Genomic DNA, 23,576 nt, shown 5'->3' with positions numbered 1-23,576 from the left:
CCTAAGCCGCTCCCAAAGTCAGACCCTAAGCCGGTCCCAAAGCCAGACCCTAAGCCGGTCCCAAAGTCAGATTTTCCCTTTAGCACACGCCGCAAAGTGAACATAGATAAGAAAAGAGGAGAGAGTGGGGAGAACAAGGGGATAATTTTTAAAGTGTAAAAGAAAAGCTATTAACAAAACATTAATCTTTGGTGAGGTCTTAACATCTTGAGCTGGGGTCAATTTATTTTGAGACTGATTTTCATTGTGCTGGTGTTTCCTCTAAGATTAGAAAGCTGTGAAAGTTTTAGGAACGGCTGGCTTTCTTCTCTCTTGTCTTCCTTCTCTCTTCGATTTCGGGACGATAAGACCATAGCAGTTACAGTTCCCTCTGTCAAACCTCTTTAATAAAGAAGAACAAAAAGGTGGGAAAATAGATTGAAAGTTGTGGAAATAACATAGGTAATAATGGTGAAGTGGCCATGATGGCCATCTGAATAATACTGGTAATTAGAAGGATGTGGGTTCAATCCCAACCGAGGTATGGAATTTTATCCTCAACATTGTTCGAGGATAATGACCACAATAATGGCAGTAGCATACTGTTGGAGTAAAGGGTCTATTTAGTCCTGTTCGAACAACTGATAGACTCGTATGGTCTGTGTCGTAGCATTTTCATGAGATGGGTGAGAAGAGACACAGTACTTCCCATTTAGGCATTTATATGCTGGGTTAGCACAAGAACACCAGAAAGAAACCCTTCGAAATTTGCAATTGTAATACGAATGAACGAATGAACTCTGGGAATCGAACCCGGCACCTTCTGCATGATAAACAACAACACTGGACCGTGCTCTCTTTTGGCGAAAGCAAAGTGCTTTCTCTCCTGGTCCCCCGAACACGAAAGTCTGACCTGAATCCCGTTTGCATCTTATCTTGGTTAAAACTTACTAATCTTCCTGTGCTTTGTGTGTCCGATCCTTTTATTCCTTTCTAAAGAAAATCACCTTTGAAGATAAATGTATTGTAGTGCCTGCTATACCTATCTAACTCTTACCTAGGTATTTAGATAGATAAATACTTACCTAGGTATTTAGATAGATAAATACTTACCTAGGTATTTAGATAGATGAATACTTACCTAGGTATTTAGATGGATAAATACTTACCTAGGTATTTAGATAGATACATACTTACCTAGGTGTTTAGATAGATAAATGCTTACCTAGGTATTTAGATAGATAAATACTTACCTAGGTATTTAGATAGATAAATACTTTACCTAGGTATATTTGAGATTAAAATTTTCAAAAACAGAGCCAAATTACAAATTAATGTGTAAAGATGGACGTCAGGTTCTTCTTCCTAGTTTCTTCTTCTTCTTCTTCTTCTTCTTCTTCTTCTTCTTCTTTTCAAGAGGTTTGATAGGGAACTGCTAACAATGAAAGTCTTATCATCATGAAATCGAACAGAGAAAGAGGACATGACAAGAGAAAGTAAACAGATAAGTTTCGTTTTCAGACGTCCCGAAAACGAAACTTATCTGTTAAGGATAAATTTCACCCCCGGCGGCAATCGAAACCGTGACCTAGCAATTATATGGCGATCTAGCAATATGAACGAAACTATACAAAAATAAATAAATAACTATGGAGTTTAGAAGGTTGTAACAACTGTTCTATTCAATTGCCGTTCTCCTGTGTTCTCTTCAGAGGAAAAACTTCAGACCTTGTGACAATAAGAAAAACGTAATAATAAAAAATAAATAAAATAATAATACATACTAATAATAAAACAAGTGTCTCTCGGTCTCCTACGCACAATCAGGCATTGGGACGGATTTATCTGCTGTAATTTAATTTATCAGTTGGAATCTTGGGCCTTTTACGAACATAACTATCACAACTGAAGTCCCTGATCAGATCTATTGATTAGAAATAGAAGATTCAGCATTGTAATCCTCTATGAAGTGACGGGGTTTCGATAAAATACTCTTGAAGTGTGTGTCATGTCTAAAAATCAAGTCTCTTTTCAACCGGTGCAACAGCGGTGTTAGATTTATGATTGTCTCCTCTTTTTTTTTACGGCTTGTATTTTTGTTCCGAGGGTGACAAAAAAAATTCAATATGTTTAAATTCATTAGTTTATGATTTAGTGAGGGGGTTTTTCAAATTTGAAAGGAATAACCGGTACGTTTTTACTTTTTTCTCTCTATCTGTTATTTATTTCATTATCTCCCGGTAAAAGTGTGATAAATACAGCTTGAAATTTATTGTGTATTGTGAAGTTTTTTTACTTTCTAATTTTCATTTTTAAAAGTGCACCTATATTATGGTATGTAGTTACCTACTCGACTTGGCAGGGCGGAGCGCTACCGCGCTCCTTAATAAAGCTTTAAACAAGAGTTATTGGACAAACATCTTTATGGATTTCTGAGGAAATTTGACGACTGGCCGAAATCACTCATTTCTTTTTCCCCTGGATATTTCCAGGAACTCCTGGTTTAGATCCTGGTACACTCAGGCCCCTTGAAGGAAATACCCTTACTAATTAGTTCGTTTAATTTCTTGCGAAAAAGAAAAGGTGGTGATATATTAGGAACAAATCTTCATTCTCCTTTTGTCCAAGAAACAAATGATACCCAACAACAAAAGAAAGGATTGGCGTACGACACACGAAACTGGATGATGATATAAAACGAGGAATCAGAATTTAAATAAAACTCTCGTCCGCACGCAAAATTTTCTCTCGTGTCTTTTAATATTTACAAGTAGTTTCAAGTGGTATTTTTTTGTGATTTTTTGCATAGATACAGATTTAGTATCGGGGATTTGATTTCTTTGGTCAAATCAGCAGGTTTTTGATTGTAAATATCATTTTTTAGCATTTTTTTAATAGTTGAAAATTCGTATAATACGATAGTGAAAAATCAATAACAGTCGGTTGCTTGGATTCCGTTGCCTAGGTTACGTTCTGAAGCTGTTTCCCCCGCACTCCCCCGTGCTGTGTGGAAAGTGTTTTATTTGAATACCTACTTATCTATCATGGGCCGTGGAAGTAAGAAGTTCAAAAATGATGATAGTGTAATCGAGATTGATGAAGACAAAGACAATGGGGAAATGATGAATCTACTGAAGAAGATGGATAGTCGAATGGAAGACATGGAAAAAAAAGATGAATCGTGTGCTGCAAGTAGTAGAAACCCAGAAGAAAAAGATCGAAGAACTTCAGAAGGAGTTGAATCAAGTGAAAGACGAGAACAAGAAGATGAAAGAAGAATTAGTTGAATCCAAGGAGATCATAAGTGAACTTCGTTAATGACAATTTACAGTCGTTAATATTAATATCGGGTCGAAAGTCGCATGCAAATGAGTCTGATATGTTGCGAGGAAAGGCCAAATTTTTGATGTTGTAGATAAACCTATGTACATTTTGAGAGTTTTAATAAGGAATAATGGGGGTTTTGTTTGGATTTAGGGGCTGTTCCACAAACACACGCGTCATTTTCACAGTCTTCGGATGTTCAGAAACAGATTTGCAAAAGCAAGAGCTTGATCATTTTGATATTTCGTATGCACTTTCAGCAGCTGCACAACTTCTTTATGAAAAAACACATTGTCGACCGATCGTCGACTTTGTGTGGACACACCTTTAGATTTATCTTTCGTGCTTTGCCCATCACATAGACGTCGCTGATCTAAATAGGTAGATATTCGGTTGTTCCCGTTGTTCTACAAATCCGTTGTGCCGTTCAACTCAACGGTTACCGGGAAGTTACTCACGTATAAACTGCCTGATGCCTGATGATTAACTGCCTGAGTAACCTGATGAACACGGGTGGTTCAAAGCCACATATAGTCGACCCCGTCTAACGAAACCGTATACACCACCTCAACAACATATTGGATTCATTTCTTCACCTCGTTGATCGACGGTCAACTACGAGTATGTACCTGTGTGGACACAGTTTTAGGTTTTCTTCTTTTTTTTCAGTGTCCCTGAGACAGCCACCATTAGTTTGGCTGAGCTGAAATCTCAGGGTGTTGGAAGGATTGGGGGGTTGAAACTCCTTGGACGCTCAAAAACAATGGGCTCCTTCCCAGTGGCGTAGTGTGGTCTAAATTCAAGTGTAGGGCGTGTAGGGCTCATCCACAGGTCTACCAAGTCCCATCACATTACATGCCATATTTATGGGCATTAGATTGAACTTTTGAGTTGTATGGCCGCCATACACGCCATACATACACGCTACGCCACTGCTCCTTCCTTATTCCAAGGTGTATTAACAGATAATTTTAAATGTGGAAACGTTGACTCTGAGTGTAGAATAAATATTTTCGCGTTGTAAATACCCGCACCCCAATGTATTTACGATTTACTTTATGTGTGTTCATAATGTGCTTTATATTTTATTTTTCCCAATGCAAAATCGATCGTAAAACTACAATAGTTATACATCAAGTACACATTGGCACGGGGAAGGGGGGAGGGATGTAAATTTTACAAACTATAAAGTTAGTCTAAAAAGTGGAAACATTTGTTGGTTTCAAATGAAAAAGAGGCACAGAGATACAGTTTTTTTTTTTTAAAAGAGGTTTGACAGAGGGAACTGTAACTGCTATGGTCTTATCGTCCCGAAATCGAAGAGAGAAGGAAGACAGGATAGGAGAAAGCCAGCCGTTCCACGAACATTATCCCATCAGGATAAAATCCGCCCCGGGGGGGAATCGAACCCGCGGCCTAGCGCTTACAAGGCAGACGCACTACCAACTAAGCTAACTAGGCTGGCCCTCTGGGGCCCTTATAAATCTACTAGCACAAAGCCCCTCAATGCCTCGCTCCCACCTTCTTTGAGGGGTCTGCAGTTGCTCTCGCGGGGGTGGAATACCTACCTACTCGTATACGCCAGTGGTCACTAGCCATATTTAGGTAAGTTAGCTCGTCCTGATTCCTGAACCACAGTCATCAACTACCGTGAGGACTTGTTCATATTCTTTCGAAGCAGGAATGAGCCTTTTGAAAAACTGTCAGCGAGCTAGCTAGGCTGGTTGATTTTACGCTTAGAAATGTGGTGCAGAGCATAACAACTCTATGACGATAGACGGCGTGGTGGGAAAACGACAGCACACGGAGTGACGAAGATTAAAGTTTATGTTAAACCATCACTGACACCATAATTTCCACTTTCCATCACACAAAATATAGGTAGTCAATTGGTTTTTTCGTTATTGTGGAAATAAGTTATGCTTTGCTAAAACTCTCCTTATTGTTGCGAATTCAAAACAACAGCATATGTGTGGAGGTAAATCTGCTTAGAAATGTGGTGCAGAGCATAACAACTCTATGACGATAGACGGCGTGGTGGGAAAACGACAGCACACGGAGTGACGAAGATTAACGTTTATGTTAAACCATCACTGACACCATAATTTCCACTTTCTATCACACAAAATATAGGTAGTCAATTGGTTTTTTTGTTATTGTGGAAATAAGTAATGCTTTGCTAAAACTCTCCTTATTGTTGCGAATTCAAAACAACAGCATATGTGTGGAGGTAAATTAAAATAAAAAAAAATAATCTCTTACTCAAGCTTCAATTTGCTCCTACCACTTCCGTTCGGGTTACTTTCCCACTTGTTTCTTTGCAATTTACATTTTCCTTGTGTACCAGTAAGATCTTACGTAGTTGGGCATCCACTCAATGAAATTCAAGCATAACTGCCTTGAGAACCTACTTACATACTTGATCGAAGAAAATCAAAAAAAGAAATGAGTTATAGCAGTTACGTATGGCCAATCTACGACGCAAACTTGAGAACTTGGGCGTTCAGGATATTCATCTTACGTAGTTGGGCATCCACTCAATGAAATTCAAGCATAACTGCCTTGAGAACCTACTTACATACTTGATCGAAGAAAATCAAAACAAAGAAATGAGTTATAGCAGTTACGTATGGCCAATCTACGACGCAAACTTGAGAACTTGAGCGTTCAGGATATTCAGGAAAAATATTTTATTTATTTATTTGATTACACGCTAAGCATCACGGCCATGTGTGAAGGAAAAATATGAAGTACAACTTAAATGCCAACTCTCTCAGGAAAAGATTTGTTCGTCATTCCGAAATAAAATTTGTGGCTCTGCTGTTGAATGTGATTCATAACAAAACTTTCTAGTCTTTACTGATAGTTACTTCGTGGTAGGTACAATCATTCTATTTTTATTTTAGATTTGTTCGTCATTCCGAAATAAAATTCGTGGCTCTGCTGTTGAATGTGATTCATAACAAAACTTTCTAGTCTTTACTGATAGTTATTTCGTGTAGGTACAATCATTCTATTTTTATTTTGATCGGATATGCAACACAGATCGGATATGCGAACGGTTAGCTCAATAGCTACAGCTGATTTCGAGAAGAATGCACAGTATAAGCTGCAAACACGCCCTCAAATGTTCTGGGAATTTACGTAAGTAAACAAAAAGAGAAAGTGTGTAGGTGGAAGTCAACAATAAACTTGAAGCTAAAAATACTTGCGCGTTCAATAAAGGAAAGCAAATTTATATACTCGCATAACGATACCCAGACAGGGCGGAAAACGTCATCTAAAAGGACACTAAGGAAATAATATGCAAACTAGAGAAACTTTAATTTTTTTCTGGCACAAATGAATTCTTAAAAAAAAAAAAAAAAATGATCGGTAATAACTTTCGTATGGGTTGAATAACAATCGCCTCTCAGTCAATATGTTGAGAGAGGAAGTTGTAGCTATTTTTGTCAATGACGGTGTCATTTGGAAATAATTCATACCTCGAGAAACAACTTTTTACCAAAAAATCGAGAAACTTCCGCAGGTATGTACTATGTACTTAACTGTCTCCCTATAAATCATCTTGAAGTTGACGCCATAATAATCAAGCGAGTACTCTGGTAATATTCAGTCAAAACGAGATTCTTTAACGTCTGCCAAAAAAATATTCAAAACATATCAATATAATGTTTGATGAGTAAAGATGTAATTAAACTGAAATGAAAGGAGCCGTAGCCTAATTAGCAATAAAACTGTAAAGAATAATAACAAAGAACTGGATTTTCGTTGAAAAACAACAAATTTATGTAACGTTGTTTTTATCTAGATTTTCAAGTTCGTTGTTCCCAAATATAATATTCTCACATATGTAGGTATAACAAGTATAAATAACATCAATTTATGTAACGTTGTTTTTATCTAGATTTTCAAGTTCGTTGTTCCCAAATATAATATTCTCACATATGTAGGTATAACAAGTATAACATAGGTGTATTTTGTTTTCTTTTTTCAAGTAAAGAACCTATTCTTTTTATTTACAAACTAAACTACGCTTTATTAATGAAATTTACGATAGTATCTTTTCTGAATATTATTTAATTACCTGCTTTCTGACCGGTTCAACTTTTTTATTCTGCCTCAAATTGATGAACTAGATTCCACTGTCTCTCTGTTGAAAAACTGGCGAAAACCAATGTGTTAGAAACTCGTGGTCGAGTTGAAGTTCTTAGAACTCATAGAGCGAAAGTAATTTACTGGAACTCCGGGACAAACATCAAAGACAGATGCTCGGGTGGTCTATGGGCCATGAGACAGGTGGTGACTGGTGACATAGCGAATTATATCAAACATGAGCCAGTGTGAAACAAAGTCAATTGAGCATCTCCGAACAAATTTTCATAACGAAAGACAATATTGTAGACGAGTTGAGAGTCGTTATCACGAACCAAAGCAAACATGCTTAAATGAGCACGCTTGTCCAAAAACACACTCAACACAGATAATAGCAATTACATTGGAGAGATATAAGGGACCACACCGACAACATAATTAACATTAAGTATTTATTATGCACGAAACTCGGAACAAAATGTGTAAAACGTCGTACGTACTGGCATAAATTATGTGATAACCTCAATGCATGCCAATTACCATTCGAGTTTAGATCGGTAACTAACCTATTCAATGCTCGAATATTGTTCATGTCGTTCTCAGAATAAACTCGGAACAAAATGTGTAAAACGTCGTACGTACTGGCATAAATTATGTGATAACCTCAATGCATGTCAATTACCATTCGAGTTTATATCGGTAACTAACCTATTCAATGCTCGAATATTGTTCATGTCGTTCTCAAACTCGGAACAAAATGTGTAAAACGTCGTACGTACTGGCATAAATTATGTGATAACCTCAATGCATGTCAATTACCATTCGAGTTTAGATCGGTAACTAACCTATTCAATGCTCGAATATTGTTCATGTCGTTCCCAGAATTTTCGGACTACTTTGACTTGTTATAAGTCGTAGACTGGGAAGTCATATCTACATAATATTGGAGCCGAATTAATGAAGGCAACTACAATAATAGTGCTAGAATTAATAGTCAACATGGCAAGAATATAAACGATAATCCACATTTGTTTACAAAATGAAATAATACCCACTACCTGTAGTAGCATCACCTGGTGCTAACGTGATGTTCATTAATAAGAACTCCAAGTTCTTCTTTAATAAGAAGACAGGAAGGAAGTAAAATTTGGATTTTCGTGTTAAGAATGAGCCTCGTGTGTTTTGCCATTTGGATAAAAACGTCATTACATGTGAAACCAGACTTGAGACTTGTCCGAAAAAACAAGAGTTCACCCACTAGCGATTATTATTGAGTAGATAACATCACAACACCAACAGCAACGTTGAGAATACCAACCCACCACCTCAATGATTTTGAAAATTTGGACCGATTGCAATACTTTCTCATTACCTTGTATAGGTTCCCTATACGTAAGGGTAATAGAAAGTAAAAAAATGCCGGAATTTTTCGTATCATTTGTAAGGAGAATAAAATTTCTGTGAATTTTCGAGTTTTGTTCCAAGTTTAGAACTTTGGCGATTATGTTCTTGCCTGTCCAAGCTATAGGTTCTGTTTCACTGACACAGAACCAATAGTTTTTCTGGCTTCCTCTTAATTTTAGTAATTAAAGTGGAAATTCCCTGAAAACTGGTGAAAGATGCTTTGTCTTCACTTGATTAGGAAAGCTACTTGATGACATCTTCACAATGTATCCCCTTTTGAAAATATAGGAAATTCCTTTTTACTTTCCTTATCCTCTAGTATGGAAAGTATTGTATTTTGTCTAGATTTTCGATGGTTAGAAAATATAGGAAATTCCTTTTTACTTTCCTTATCCTCTAGTATGGAAAGTATTGTATTTTGTCTAGATTTTCGATGGTTAGTTTTTTTTGCTAAAACACGTTTGAGGTCCCGAGAGCCTAAATCCAAAGTGTCAGCCATTGGTCCGTATGTGTGTCTGTTGTCTGTAACCAAAATATCTCGAGAATGGTCAGAGATGGAACCTTGAAATTTGGTATGAAACCCTCAAATGTGACAAGGTGAGCCTAAATCCAAAGTGTCAGCCATTGGTCCGTATGTGTGTCTGTTGTCTGTAAACAAAATATCTCGAGAATGGTCAGAGATGGAAATTTGGTATGAAACCCTCAAATGTGACAAGGGTGCAACTGAGCCTAAATCCAAAGTGTCAGCCATTGGTCCGTATGTGTGTCTGTTGTCTGTAAACAAAATATCTCGAGAATGGTCAGAGATGGAAACTTGAAATTTGGTATGAAACCCTCAAATGTGACAAGGGTGCAACACGAAAGTTTTGGTTAAGATCGGTACATCGTTTAGGAGTAGTTTGGCCGCTTTCTAGCGGATTTCAGAATCCGCCTCCAACTTCCAGAAGTAGACATTTCTAGATACTCTAAACTTTACCTCCTATCAAGGAGTATGGCATTCCAATTCTAACGGGGAGTCGCGTTTTGCTATCGGAAAATCCAGAAATCTCTCCGTCCGTCCTGCATTCAGCGTCTAAACGAAAATAACACACTCGGGCCTCTTATCTTATCTGAGCACGCTGTGGAAAGGTGGCCAGTGATGTTATTTGCAACAATAAACAATGTAGTCTGTGGTACTTAACATTAGATCGGTACATCGTTTAGGAGTAGTTTGGCCGCTTTCTAGCGGATTTCAGAATCCGCCTCCAACTTCCAGAAGTAGACATTTCTAGATTCTCTAAACTTTACCTCCTATCAAGGAGTATGGCGTTCCAATTCTAACGGGGAGTCGCGTTTTGCTATCGGAAAATCCAGAAATCTCTCCGTCCGTCCTGCATTCAGCGTCTAAACGAAAATAACACACTCGGGCCTCTTATCTTATCTGAGCACGCTGTGGAAAGGTGGCCGGTGATGTTATTTGCAACAATAAACAATGTAGTCTGTGGTACTTGACATGGTTGTCTGTAGCTTAACATTGTTTCTAGTTTGTGGACCTTGAGGCGCCATGATTAGGAAATGGGGGTACCGGTACACCATTGGTGTGTGAATTTGTGTAGAATGTCCGAACGGAAAGGACCAAGAATGTCGGAAGGAAAGGAAAAGTAGGGAGTGTACCAAATTGGAGCTCTCTCTTTTGTAGATGGAGAGAACAGTTGGGCAGAAAGATGGAGCACTTTCTTTGTCCCTACAAATCCTTAATCTTGAGACAAGGCTAGGATCTAATGCAGATTTGTTAAAGGAAACCATTCATGTCTAGAACAGTAGTAAAACAACATACGTACATACTATCATCATAGGAATTTTATTAATTCGTCCTAGGCATTTCTCTCACCCTCACAAAGATGTTGTGAATGGATGCACTTCTTATATCGAATTTGAATAGCCCCCCACAGGCCAAAAAACCTCGTGTTACCATTCCACGATAGCAATGGCTCACCCTGTATAAAGATACAAAGATACTATTCTGACTAACAAAAAAACCTCTGCGAGTATTCCGCGGCAGCAATGGCTCTCCCTGTATAAAGATACTAGGATACTATTCTGACTAACCCACAGGCCAAAAAACCTGGTGTTACTATTCCACGGCAGCAATGGCTCACCCTGTATAAAGATAGATACTATTCAGACTAACCCACAGGCCAAAAAACCTCGTGTTACTATTCCACGGCAGCAATGGCTCACCCTGTATAAAGATAGATACTATTCAGACTAACCCACAGGCCAAAAAACCTCGTGTTACTATTCCACGGCAGCAATGGCTCACCCTGTATAAAGATAGATACTTTCTGACTAACCCACAGGCCAAAAAACCTCGTGTTACCATTCCACGATAGCAATGGCTCACCCTGTATAAAGATACAAAGATACTATTCTGACTAACAAAAAAAACCTCTGCGAGTATTCCGCGGCAGCAATGGCTCACCCTGTATAAAGATACCAAGATACTATTCTGACTAATGGAATAGAGTGCACTAGTACACATACTCGCATTCCTCGTCTCGGAAGATGAAGTAGGTAGCTCGAATGAATGGCATAGCTGAACTTGTGACTTGTGGCGCAGACACGAAGAGAACTCTCCACTGTGTCCATAGATATAATATCTATGACTCTGTGTCCATAGATATTGGAAGTCTGGGTCCATAGATATTGTGTCCATGACTCTATGTCCATAGATATCACAGGGTTTGTACGCAAAAGCTTCGAATGAAATAAGGAAAACACGTATTAAGAAGGAAAATAGAGACGTAATTGAAGAAAATACCATGGAGAGGAAAAAGACAGGTAGAAAAATTAAGATGGAAATATCCAGTGAGACGTAATCAAGCAATGGGAAAATTGCGCAGATAAATCATAAATCTATCAAAATGCAAAGCATCCCCCCCCCCTTATTATAAGGATAGTAATGTAATTGAACCTCTTGTCGAGCAATAGATACCTAAATGAATTTCACTAATTAGTAATTATATACCTACTTCTGGTGTGATTTACATTATTTTTGGTGTGAACATCACACGACTTTCCTTGTCCTATTAAACTGTGCACAATTGGGGGTTAAGGCTCTTGGAACCTCGAAACTTGTTTTAGCACTAAAAACTGACCATTGAAAATTTCAGCCGATGGCATTTCTTTCCTTAGTATAGGATAAGGAAAATAAAAAGAGCAAACAAACATTATTGGTTCAAAACGATCAGCAATATCCTTTTATTTTTTTTTTTTTTTTTTTTTTTTTTGGTATGACTGTTGAAAGCTTCCTCCTCCCTGAGTTCGAATTTGGTTGTCGAGTAACTGTTGACTTTTCATTCAGTTGCATCTGAGGTCGAACTACTAAGAGATCGAACTAAGGTTGTGATATTTATATGGCAACTATCAACTATGAACAGCCAAAGACTGAATGTGCCTAGACCTAGATGTTAGTTACTTTGTGACCGTAAGCTGTAAACATAGGATGACATATGGCAAAATTATCACCTTTAAAAAGGCACAATTTGGCTGTCGAGTAACTTTTGACTTTTCATTCAGCTGCATCTGAGGTCGAACTACTAAGAGATCGAACTAAGGTTGTGATATATTATATGGCAACTATCAACTATGAACAGCCAAAGACAGCACGTGCCTAGACCTAGATGTTGGTTACTTTTTGACCGTAAGCTGTAAACATAGGATGACATATGGCAAAATTATCACCTTTAAAAAGGCACTTGAAGGGAAAAGACTTTCATGCAGTGTAGCTTATATTATGAGTTACAAAGTCCTGATATATGTCTATTCCAAATATGACTTTTCTTAGCCCGTTAGTGGAAGATACCACAAAAATTAACAAAGCCTGACACTCCTAACAGTGAACTAAAGTTATCAGCTGAGATGAATAGGTGATTCGACACTGGTCTCTGGCAGCCACACGGCACTAAGTTGGAAATTCCCAGCCCTACCGACTACCTTGGTTGCATAGGTTATGGCTAGCATTCGATTTTAAGGATTAATCACCGAGCGTGGTGGCATATGGCATACCAATTGATAATAATAGACTCTGTACATATAGCTATGGGCCCATTCTTAGAATTTCACTGAAAAATACCTTAAATCATGTAGGTAGGTATGTGTGTACATGCGTCGTTGTTGGTTCGAATTGTTGTTGTTTGTTTTAGTAGCAACCTCTTTTTATCTGGCCAGATCTCCGTATTAATCGACTTTTTATTTGGATCGTTGGTTCTCTCTGTAGTAAAAAATACTTTGCAAGTTTACCGTGCAACTTTGGAGTACGGCACCTGGTAGCAACCTATGGACTGTCATTGGTATTCTGATTAGAACGGTAACGGATTGTGTTTATAGGTTCTCTGTTAAAATGTCAACCTCTTGTGAGAACAATGTCTGGTCTTGTTGACCAGTTGTAACTTTCAAATTGGCGCTAGCGTTTTTCTATTCAGAATTATCTACCCAATAATTGTATGTCTCAATGGCGTTTTCTGCTAGGCAGTTGCATTTTTCTTTGGAAAAACTCTTGTGAGAACAATGTCTGGTCTTGTTGACCAGTTGTAACTTTCAAATTGGCGCTAGCGTTTTTCTATTCAGAATTATCTACCCAATTATTGTATGTCTCAATGGCGTTTTCTGCTAGGCAGTTGCATTTTTCTTTGGAAAAAGAGAATTATCTACCCAATTATTGTATGTCTCAATGGCGTTTTCTGCTAGGCAGTTGCATTTTTCTTTGGAAAAAGATCATTAGTAGATACGATTTAATAAAACCGCCACTTTTTACGGTGAAATATTAAAACTTGATGCAGGTGTGAACTCGTGTTTTGGAAAACACAATTTGGAAAAAGATCATTAGTAGATATGACTTAATAAAACCGCGACTTTTTACGGTGAAATATTAAAACTTGATGCAGGTGTGAACTCGTGTTTTGGGAAACACAATGCTTTTTCTCACAGCCTTTACATGCCTATTATAATACTGTTTTGTAAAAGAACTATGATTGTTATGATACAAACAAACAAAAAGGCATTGGCAATTTTTGAATGCGAGTTTGTCGGCTAGCAGAAGCCTTTACATGCCTATTATAATACTGTTTTGTAAAAGAACTATGATTGTTATGATACAAACAAACAAAAAGGCATTGGCAATTTTTGAACGCGAGTTTGTCGGCTAGCAAAAGAGAGAGAGTGTTTGTGATTGATTGTGTCGTGAATAAATTAAGTTATGTCGACATTAAGAAGAGCGAGAGAGGAGGTAGGGAGTGACAGATAGGCGCCAGTTTGCTGTATTGCATCGTAAAACGTACACTGTAGGCATAGTGTGTGAATACATGTGGATTATTATACGGATGATTGATTGTGTCGTGAATAAATTAAGTTATGTCGACATTAAGAAGAGCGAGAGAGGAGGTAGGGAGTGACAGATAGGCGCCAGTTTTTGCTGTATTGCATCGTAAAACGTACACTGTAGGCATAGTGTGTGAATACATGTGGATTATTATACGGATTTGTATACTTACTTGGATATCTAGAGTACAATAGACGTTAAGCTGTGTCCACACATTGGGACGAGGTGAAGCTACATATATTGTGGAAGCAGTGTGGACGGTTGACATCTTTCAGATTTTATCTGTGAAGAAATTTCAGATGAAATCTCGAAATAAGAACCACGCTCAATGCTCACGGATCCAATATTTTGTTGTTTACTTATTTTTGTGGCAAAACCGTATAAGATCAGTTCCTTGCCAAACTTTTGCTTGCTATTTTTACTTACATATATGTCTAACTAGTTCTAACTTCGACCCCGCTGGGAATCGAACCCGGGACCTCCAGAGTGCAACCCTGGTGTTATACCCACTCGACCACGGAGATTGCTTAATAATAATGTCTGGACGTTGCCAAGTACTCACCGAGTTGCACGAGCAGTGTTGCCAGCGCTTGTACGGAGCGGAATCGGGCTGCTAGTCGTCTCACAACTCGAGGGACGCTGGTTTGAGCCAGGGCCGCGTTCACACTAGTAGGGGAGGAGGGGGAGGGGAAGGTAAGGCCCGATAGACGCTGCACCCACGGGTAGGCGTGCCCTAGCTTGGTTGAGTCCCAGGTGAGGCCAACCTGTTAACATGGGATAAAATATGAAGAGTATTTTGTTTTGTAAATAAAGTGAAGAAAACAAATGAGTTCCGTTTTTTTTTTTTCTTTTTTTTTAAACAAATATTTTCGTATCTTTTGTTTACTCATTTTAGCCAGCCTAGTTAGCTTGGTTGGTAGCGCGTCTGCCTTGTAAGCGCTAGACCGCGGATTCGATTCCCGCCCGGGGCGAATTTTATCCTGAACGGATAATGTTCGTTCTCGGATCGGCTGGCTTTCTCCTATCCAGTATTCCTTATCTCTTCGATTTTGGGACGATAAGACCTTAACAGTTAAACTCTTCAAAATAAACAAATACTTAATTTCCGTTTTTAACCAAATATTTTCCATTTTCCCGAATATTTCAAATAAGATTTTTTCTTATTTGTTTGTTTTATTTCTTTTGTTGTAGTGGGGATATCTAGCATACTCTAGTGAGTTTAGTGGAGTATTTCTCAATTTTCACTTCGCATTTTTTATTACGTAAATCAATAAAATGAATAATTTCTTTAAAACATAGAAAATTACCCACACGCGTCTAATGTAGCAGTTGTTCCATTGCTACGAAATAAAAACGGCGGTGAAACAACTTTTAAGGGAATCTCTTGGAGGGTTTCAGCAGTCATTTCTCCTACGACCAGGCAGATTTGATATTGAAGTGAATGTACCTCCCCCAGACTATACAGGCAGACGGGAAATATTGGATCTGTACCTGGGCAAAATTGTTAGCAAGGTAATAGTAGTAAGAGCAATAAAATTACTTAATACATGAAAATAATAAACAATTGAGAAACAAAATAAAAAATCTTGATAAGGAGAACCAAAAAGGCAGATATATTTTGCAGAACTTCAAAGAATTATATTAATTTATTTGTTAAAAGCCGACATGTTTCGGAGGCACTTCCTCCATCATCAGGGCTACATTAGTGTTTAGTGTTCCCTGTAGCCCTGATGATGGAGGAAGTGCCTCCGAAACATGTCGGCTTTTAACAAATAAATTAATATAATTCTTTGAAGTTCTGCAAAATATATCTGCCTTTTTGGTTCTCCTTATCAAACTTTTAAGGGCTTAAAAAGTCCAAAAAAGCCTTATCAATGTTTAAATTAAACGAGCAGGGTATTACCTGTTTGAGTTGATAGTGGTTGGCTGGGTTAGGCGTCACCCGCGTCTCATCATCTCCTACATTATCCTCAGGAAACAGACCGGCCAATAGTTCTGACTCGAGATGATTCGAACCCGCGACCCCTGCACTGGGAATCCCTGTCTTGGTCACTTTGACCGTGACCACGTGTAGGTTGTATAGGTAGGAGAACGTGCACGTTAGACTTGCACTGCTTGCACCTGCAAATCAACACAGAACAACTCAAATAAAGTGGTGCAATATTAAACTGTTGAGAGCCAGCCTAGTTAGCCTTGTAAGCGCTAGGCCGCGGGTTCGATTCCCGCCCGGGGCGGATTTTATCCTGATGGGATAATGTTCGTTCTCGGAACGGCTGGCTTTCCTCCTATCCTGTCTTCCTCATCTTTTATTTAATTCACTTTTTTTTCTCAACAATATTTTATTTGATAACTGAACATTTTCACACATTTTGAATACAATAAATGGTAGCTATTACAATAAATATTACAATAGAGACAAATTTTTCTTTCTTTTTCTTACGGTGATAAAATAAAAGAAACTGTGAACCTACCTTTAGTGTGCAGTACAATATCTACAGTGAGGGGATGCGATAGACACAGTTTGGATCGCTTATCTTCAATCTTATCGCTAGGTTTCAATGTTACTTGAGACGATTGAGATTTCGAGTGATGATGGTGGTGGCGGTGTTTGCTAGACGAGCTGGATTCCTGAGTGTTACCCGCGGCTTCCTGTGAGGGGAGAGAGGAATTCAGCTAGAATCAAACCTTTCGAGAAAAAAACCCTAAAACCGTTCCGAGAACGAAGTTCAGGATAAAATCGGCTCCGGGCGGGAAATGAACCTACGCTTACAAGACAGACGCGCTAGTTTCCAAGCTAACTAGTATTGTCTGGTTAGGGGACGTTAAACAGAGAGTAGACTAGCGTCTGGCTGTACGACTATAAACAGGGAGAAGAATAGTTAACCCTAAGAACTCTAACCAGCCTAGCTAGCTGACAGTTCCAAAGGGTTCTCTTTGCTTGACAAGAACAAGCACAAGTCCTCACGATGCGATGTTTGACTAGTGACGAGCCAATTAAACATGGCTAGAGACCATCACCCTGGTGTATGGCAGACAAAAGAGATAGTTTCTCTATTTTGTCATCACCTTTTGACTATAGCTAAAGCTGCTACAACAACAACATTGTACAAACCTCTGCTTCCGAGTCTGAATCCAACACATTCTCCACTTCAGTCAGCATCTTGTTCACTTGCTCTGCCTCTTCCTCCTTACCATTGATTTTCACTTCGATAATCGGACCTGCGAAAACAAAATGGACAAAGTGAGATTTAAGTTTCAACTTGAAACGACCTTTTTTCTTCTTCTTCTTCTTCTTCTTCTTCTTCTTTTTTCTTCTTCTTTTTTTTCTTCTTCTTTTTTTCTTCTTCTTCTTTTTCTTCTTCTTCTTCTTTTTCTTCTTCTTCTTTTTCTTCTTCTCCTCCTTCTTCTCCTCCTTCTTCTTCTTCTTCTTCTTCTTCTTCTTCTTCTTCTTCTCCTTCTTCTTTTCCTTAAAGGCACTTTAACACTACGTACAGTAGGTCGTTCGCGCCTATACCCCTGGGTTTATATTAGGTTGAATAAGTGGAGGGTTTTTACGTATAAGAACTCTTGTTTCCATTGTTGCGCAACTTTAAAGATAAAAACTTAAAAACCTAGTCTTGCATACACTTGCAAAAAAAATGTGTTCAGAATCAAGTCTGGAGAGGAAAAAAGGTTGCTGGATTGTTGCTGAACATTTCTGGGTGGTTGATATGTGAGAAAAAGAAAAAAAAATGTGATGGAAATGGTGCTGGTGTGAGTTCTGACAGGTCGTGGTCTCACAGACCTGGGTCTGTCAGCTCATCTGAGAGCTCAAGCTTTTTCCGCCACACACGCTCAGACGATCTGACAGACCTAGGTCTGTGAGACCGCGGTCTGTCAGATGGTCTGAGTGTCTGAGCATGAGTGGCTGGCCTTAAGCATTAGAATTAGAATACTCACTTGTATGATCACCAGTTAGATAGGATCTTCCTTCTCTCTTCGATTTCGGGACGATAAGACCATAGCAGTTACAGTTCCCTCTGTCAAACCTCTTAAAAAAAAATAAAAAAAAAAGAGAGAGAGAGTAAAGGTATGTACTAAAGAGAATTTTTTCGCTGTAGAATTAACTGCAATGTGAAACGTTCTTCTTGGAATGAGGTTCTGGTGAACCCCCTCCGTTGCTACACTAGTGACCACTAGTCTATATTTTATGGTCGGTCTATTGTATGGTTGGTCTGATTGGCTGAAAATTATGAAATCAACCAATCAGATTGCCTATTCCAAGACTTTATCTTAAACCGAATTTAAACTCCGATTCGGGCCCGGACCAGAGTATCACTGGTCTAGGCAACAGATTAATTCGGTCTTCGGCTGCTGACAAGTGCTATTAAGTTGTTCCCGTTGGTAAGACAAAACGAATAGAAAGCCCGAGAAAGAAGAGAAAATAAAGAGAGTTAATGAAACCCGAGCAAAGAAGGAGAAAAGAAAATTGATTAAGAAAAGGGAAGTATTATCGAGAGTCTCGTAATAAGAGAAAGTGAATTAGAAACGAAGAGAGAAAGAGAAGGGAAGAGAAAGTGGATTAGAGACGGAGACAGAGAGAAAGGAAATTAGAGAAGAGAGAAAGGAGTGAGAAAGAGAGAGTAATTAATGATATCAGTTTGCCAATATTTTTTTTTTCTTTCTCTTTAATTTATGGTGATTATTTACTCACAAAAGACGGATGAAAAATGCGGGGCCATTTTTACAGACTAGGATTTTTTTTTTTTAGAAAGACGTTGTTGAAGCCTGAATGGAGTGCTTTTAATTAAAACTCATTATCAACTCGAAAGACGATCTTCGAGGGGAGGGGAGAGGGGAATGAGAAAGGAGGAGAATGGAACTAGGAGAGGGGAGGGAGAAGAGAATTAATGGAGATATACGTAGATAAAGGGAGGGAGCTAGGTGAAAGAGAAATAAGGGGAATGATGAAAAAATTGGAAATGAAAGGGGAAGTAAAGAGAGGGGATAGATTTCATAGAATAGGAGACGAGAGAAAAAAAAAAAAGGTAATGAAGAGGAAAGATCCTCGGTTTCAAAGAGAAGCGAGATAAAGAGATTGATAAAAGGAGTGGAGAGAAAGGACTTAAGGAGATAAGGAGGCCTTAGCATCCTTACAAAAGAGAAATAAAAATAGATCGTAAAACTTGGGGATGAGGAATATAATAAAAAGAATAATCTCTTCTTTTTTTAAGTTAATTCTTTGGACTTCTTTCCTTAAATCTAGAATGTTAAGATGGGAGACAATTTGGATGGGTTAAGACATAAAAATATGGAAAGACAGACTAAAAACAAAAGCTTTGTGAGTAAAGATCAAATCTGAATCGTCAAAAGATGGGACATAAAATGAGACCAATATCTCACTGAAGCAGAAGGACCAAATAAAGGTATAAAGCCCCTGGAACCACGAAGTAAGTTTAAACTCGGTCTAAGTTTAACTTCTGGATTAAGCGATCTGATTGGTTGATTAAAAAAAAAAAAATACTGGAAAGGAGAAGACACATTTTGTAAAAACACGAACCATTATGGTAAAAGACATACTCGTTGACTAAAAGGAGAGTTTTCTCCAAGATTCATGTAGGAAGTAACGTTTTTTTTTTTTTCAAGATAGAGCAAATTCTGAGAACATGCTACCTTTTGTATAATTCCTATCGGCCAACAAAACAAACTGAATACATTTCTTCCCCCAGAGAAGAGAAAAATTTATTTCAAAACCCACACAAACAACAATCAAGAGATTCCCATCTGAACATTTCATCATCAACTCTAACTCATCCACTCTTTTTTACTCCCCTCCATTCTCTTCCTTCTCCTTATCCTCCTCTTCCTAGTCCTCCTACTGTTTATCCTTCTATTCTTCCTCTTACACTTCCACGTCCTACTAAACCTTCTTCTCCTCTTCTTCATTTTCTTCTAGTCCTCTTCTTCAGCCTCATTTTTCGTCCTCCACTTCTTCTTTCTCCCACCCATATTTCCCTTTCTTCTATTCCTCCTCTTACCCGCTCTTCTCCTTCTTCTATCCCTCATGTCTTTCCTCTTACTCCTTCCCGTCCTCTTCTCCTTTCACCTCCTCTCATTCCTTTTTCCTTCCCCCTCCATTAATCCTCTCTCACAATTGTCATCAACTCTGTCAGTCTCCTCTCCTCCTCTTTCTCCTCCTCCTTTCTCGTCTCATCCTATCAGTATCATCTCAAACGTTCAGCCAGTCTCATTAGTCCCACCACATCCATGAAACTTCATCTCCACTCTGCCAGGATCAGGCTTGGATCCTAACAGCAGACCAAATGGGGCGAAACGTTGACAAAATAATAATGGACTTTTCCCGTTAATTAGCAGATAGGTTTTGATTCGAGTAGTCACCCGTGTTCACAGGTAGAAAGTAGGAGAGGCAAAGGTGTTCACTTGTTCAAGGTACTGTGAAGGCTCTTGTCAATTAGGATATAGGGTGTTTCGTCAAACCCGGTAAACAGCATAGAAGACCTCCTATGTTAAATGTTTTGTGAAGTATTAGCTACAGAAAACGGGGCTTAATCGCTTTCGTTCTCATGGAATGTGTAATTATGTATGTAAAGTTGCAAGCAAGATTAGGAAACTTTGTTATTTTCTACCCAACCATGTGGGATCTACCTATTCGTGTTCAAATACCTCGGCATGGTTAGGTATTTTGGAACCCCCCAATAGATAGTAACTCTAGATATAGTCCATCCTGTATTTCCAGCATTTTATAGACTAGAAGACTAGACTAGAAAAGTAATTGGACCAACCTCTGTATGTCTGATGCGTTCATTAGAAGGCTTATTACCTCATTATCTCTCCTTATGGGCAAATTAATTTCATATTAACAACTCCTAGGCTCTTCCGATCTAATTACCGTATTGTAACACAACTTCTGGCGATGGGTCTTGAGAATCGAGCTTGTTTTCTCGTGATCTATATTTGCTGAGAACGTGCTGTACTGGTGATAACCAAATGAATGAGAGACTTTTTAAGGCATTAGAATACTACACGTATGTGACTTGGAACTTTCAAGTTGATGTTGTTGCTATGTGTTCGCGAGTTTCTCTGGAATGTCTGGTTTGTTTCTCAGGAAATCCTGTTTATTGTTGGGCCAGCAATACCTTAGGTGTAAGAAAAGTATCTTCTGTTTGTGATTACTTTTCGTCCATGGACTCTGGACCAATAGTCTTAATGTAGAAACACGTCACGTGAGCTCACGTAATCTCATGGGTGTAAGTTGGTGGTGTTGTTGTTGGTGTTGGTGGTGTTGTTGTTGGTGTTGGTGGTGTTGTTGTTGGTGTTGGTGGTGTTGTTGTTGGTGTTGTTGTTGTTGTTGGTGTTGGTGGTGTTGTTGTTGGTGTTGTTGTTGTTGTTGGTGTTGTTGTTGTTGTTGGTGTTGTTGTTGTTGGTGTTGTTGTTGTTGGTGTTGTTGTTGGTGTTGTTGTTGTTGTTGGTGGGTACTGCAGGCTTGGCCTTTATTTTCTGATCTCACCACTTTTATAGGCCGACATTTTTGGATAGGAACTTGGCCTTTTTTTTTCACAGTTGTGTTTTTGTGGGGGATCTCACTCCTTTTTTCTAAGCACGTATTTTAACATGATTAGTAGGTTACGTAGGTACCTACAGATCTTCTTATTACCGTGAGTTGTTGGTGTTGGTGTGGTTGTTGTTGTAACTTGCCATGTATCAGAAGGTGTGACAAAGTATCAAATTCCGGTGGTGGGGTGCACTCAGCCTCCTGAAGATGATTGCGAATGTAGATATCTTAAAAATCCATTTTGTTAAAAGAGGATCTGTGGGTCCTCTACTGTGTTGAAAGTTTGGCCCTTACCAGTTGAATTGAAAATAGGATAGAATACACCTTGTTTATCCTGCTGAGAGGGGACTGAAAAGTCCCTTTACCTCTGTAGTCCAACCGAAGTCTCATTTATTTGTATGGGATTCAGCTGGTCATTCATGGAAATGAGCAAAAAGTAATCGCTATCAAAACCCTTGTTAATAAGATCGAAGAAAACCTCGAGACATCTTAATAGAAGTTTCAGCCCAATCCCTGGACACCACAGTAGACCGTAGGGCCACACCGTGTAGCGTGTAATCAAATTGAAAAGCCATGTCGAACATACATTCCACTCATACTATCGAGTTGTTTACGAGTGGTTTCTTTTTGATTACAAAGTACACGCCTTGATTATTTCCCCGCTTATCAGTGACAAATCACTATTAGCAATAAAAAAATAATAAAGAAAAAAAGGTTCTGTCGGGTCATATCAAATATACGGCCCGGGCAAACAAATCAATGACTTGTACAAGGTTTGATAAGGACTTGGCTATGCCCATGCCCCCCACCCCCTTTCTGTAGATAAAACCAAACGGGATACAGACCTTCAGTGGAGGATGTCCCCTTGACTATACCTTTGGACACTTTGGACTCAGTGAAATATGTCCGGAAGAAAGATGTCCGGACTTGAGGGTTTCATTGAGAAGTGTTTAAATTCACATGGTCAAGGATTTTTTTTTTGTCTTCTTTGACGGGTCATACAATATTGCATCATGCATTGGATTATGCACATTGAAACGGGATACAGACCTTCAGTGGAGGATGTCCCCTTGACTATACCTTTGGACACTTTGGACTCAGTGAAATATGTCCGGAAGAAAGACGAATGAAGGGTTTCATTGAGAAGTGTTTAAATTCACATGGTCAAGGATTTTTTTTTTGTCTTTGACGGGTCATACAATATTACATCATGCATTGGATTATGCATAGTAATAATAATAAGTTTATTCGCATTAAAATTTAAATGAATCGAAAGCAACATTAAAAACATCACCCCTCAGTCCAAAGTTGAGACTTCGTCTCGAAATCAAAAGCTCATTAATCCCTCTGTGAAAATAAGGCATTACCACTATCAATCTCTAAGGCAAGCAAGTCCTAACATAAATCAACTTTGACTAATCGAGGGTGGAGCTGATTTCTGTGAAATTTTTAGAAAAAGGCGTTGGTTTCTCGTTTCTTTTCATTAAATAACTCTAAGGCATTACCACTATCAATCTCTAAGGCAAGCAAGTCCTAACATAAATCAACTTTGACTAATCGAGGGTGGAGCTGATTTCTGTGATTTTTTTTAGAAAAAAGGCGTTGGTTTCTCGTTTCTTTTCATTAAATAACTAAATACACTTTTACCATGGGCTTTTCTAACGAAAAATTTCTTTTTGTTTGGGTGTCTGTGTCAGTTGTGATTTATTTCCGTTTATCTATTGCATGTATCGAAGTCATCGTCAACCATTTCTTTTCCATTCTTGGACGAAGGTATCCTCCATACTCGGACATGTCTATCGTTTGCCTTGGATTGCCACCTGACTCTAGCAGTCCTAACGAGCTCATCCCTCCATCTTGTGT

The 23,576-nt window shown here is 38.5% G+C and overlaps 1 protein-coding gene across 1 annotated transcript in view; it reads right to left on the bottom strand.

Moving 5' to 3' along the window:
• Positions 1–22,288, bottom strand: part of LOC103507013 (THO complex subunit 5 homolog) — a 26,609-nt gene extending 4,321 nt beyond the window's left edge. The window contains exons 1-5 of the mRNA XM_017443134.2: positions 22,192–22,288; positions 17,274–17,380; positions 16,633–16,810; positions 16,065–16,282; positions 14,724–14,925 (exon numbers count right to left, since the gene is read on the bottom strand). Coding sequence (XP_017298623.2) covers positions 14,724–14,925; positions 16,065–16,282; positions 16,633–16,810; positions 17,274–17,380; positions 22,192–22,288 — 802 coding nt within the window. The remainder of the gene's footprint in view (positions 1–14,723; positions 14,926–16,064; positions 16,283–16,632; positions 16,811–17,273; positions 17,381–22,191) is intronic.
• Positions 22,289–23,576: the final 1,288 nt, after the last annotated feature.

This window comes from Diaphorina citri, unplaced genomic scaffold, assembly GCF_000475195.1.
Source record: "Diaphorina citri unplaced genomic scaffold, Diaci psyllid genome assembly version 1.1 scaffold281, whole genome shotgun sequence".
Lineage (NCBI taxonomy): Eukaryota > Metazoa > Arthropoda > Insecta > Hemiptera > Psyllidae > Diaphorina > Diaphorina citri.
The sequence above is the reverse complement of the archived record's forward strand: the minus strand, read 5'-3'. Positions and strand labels throughout refer to the sequence as shown.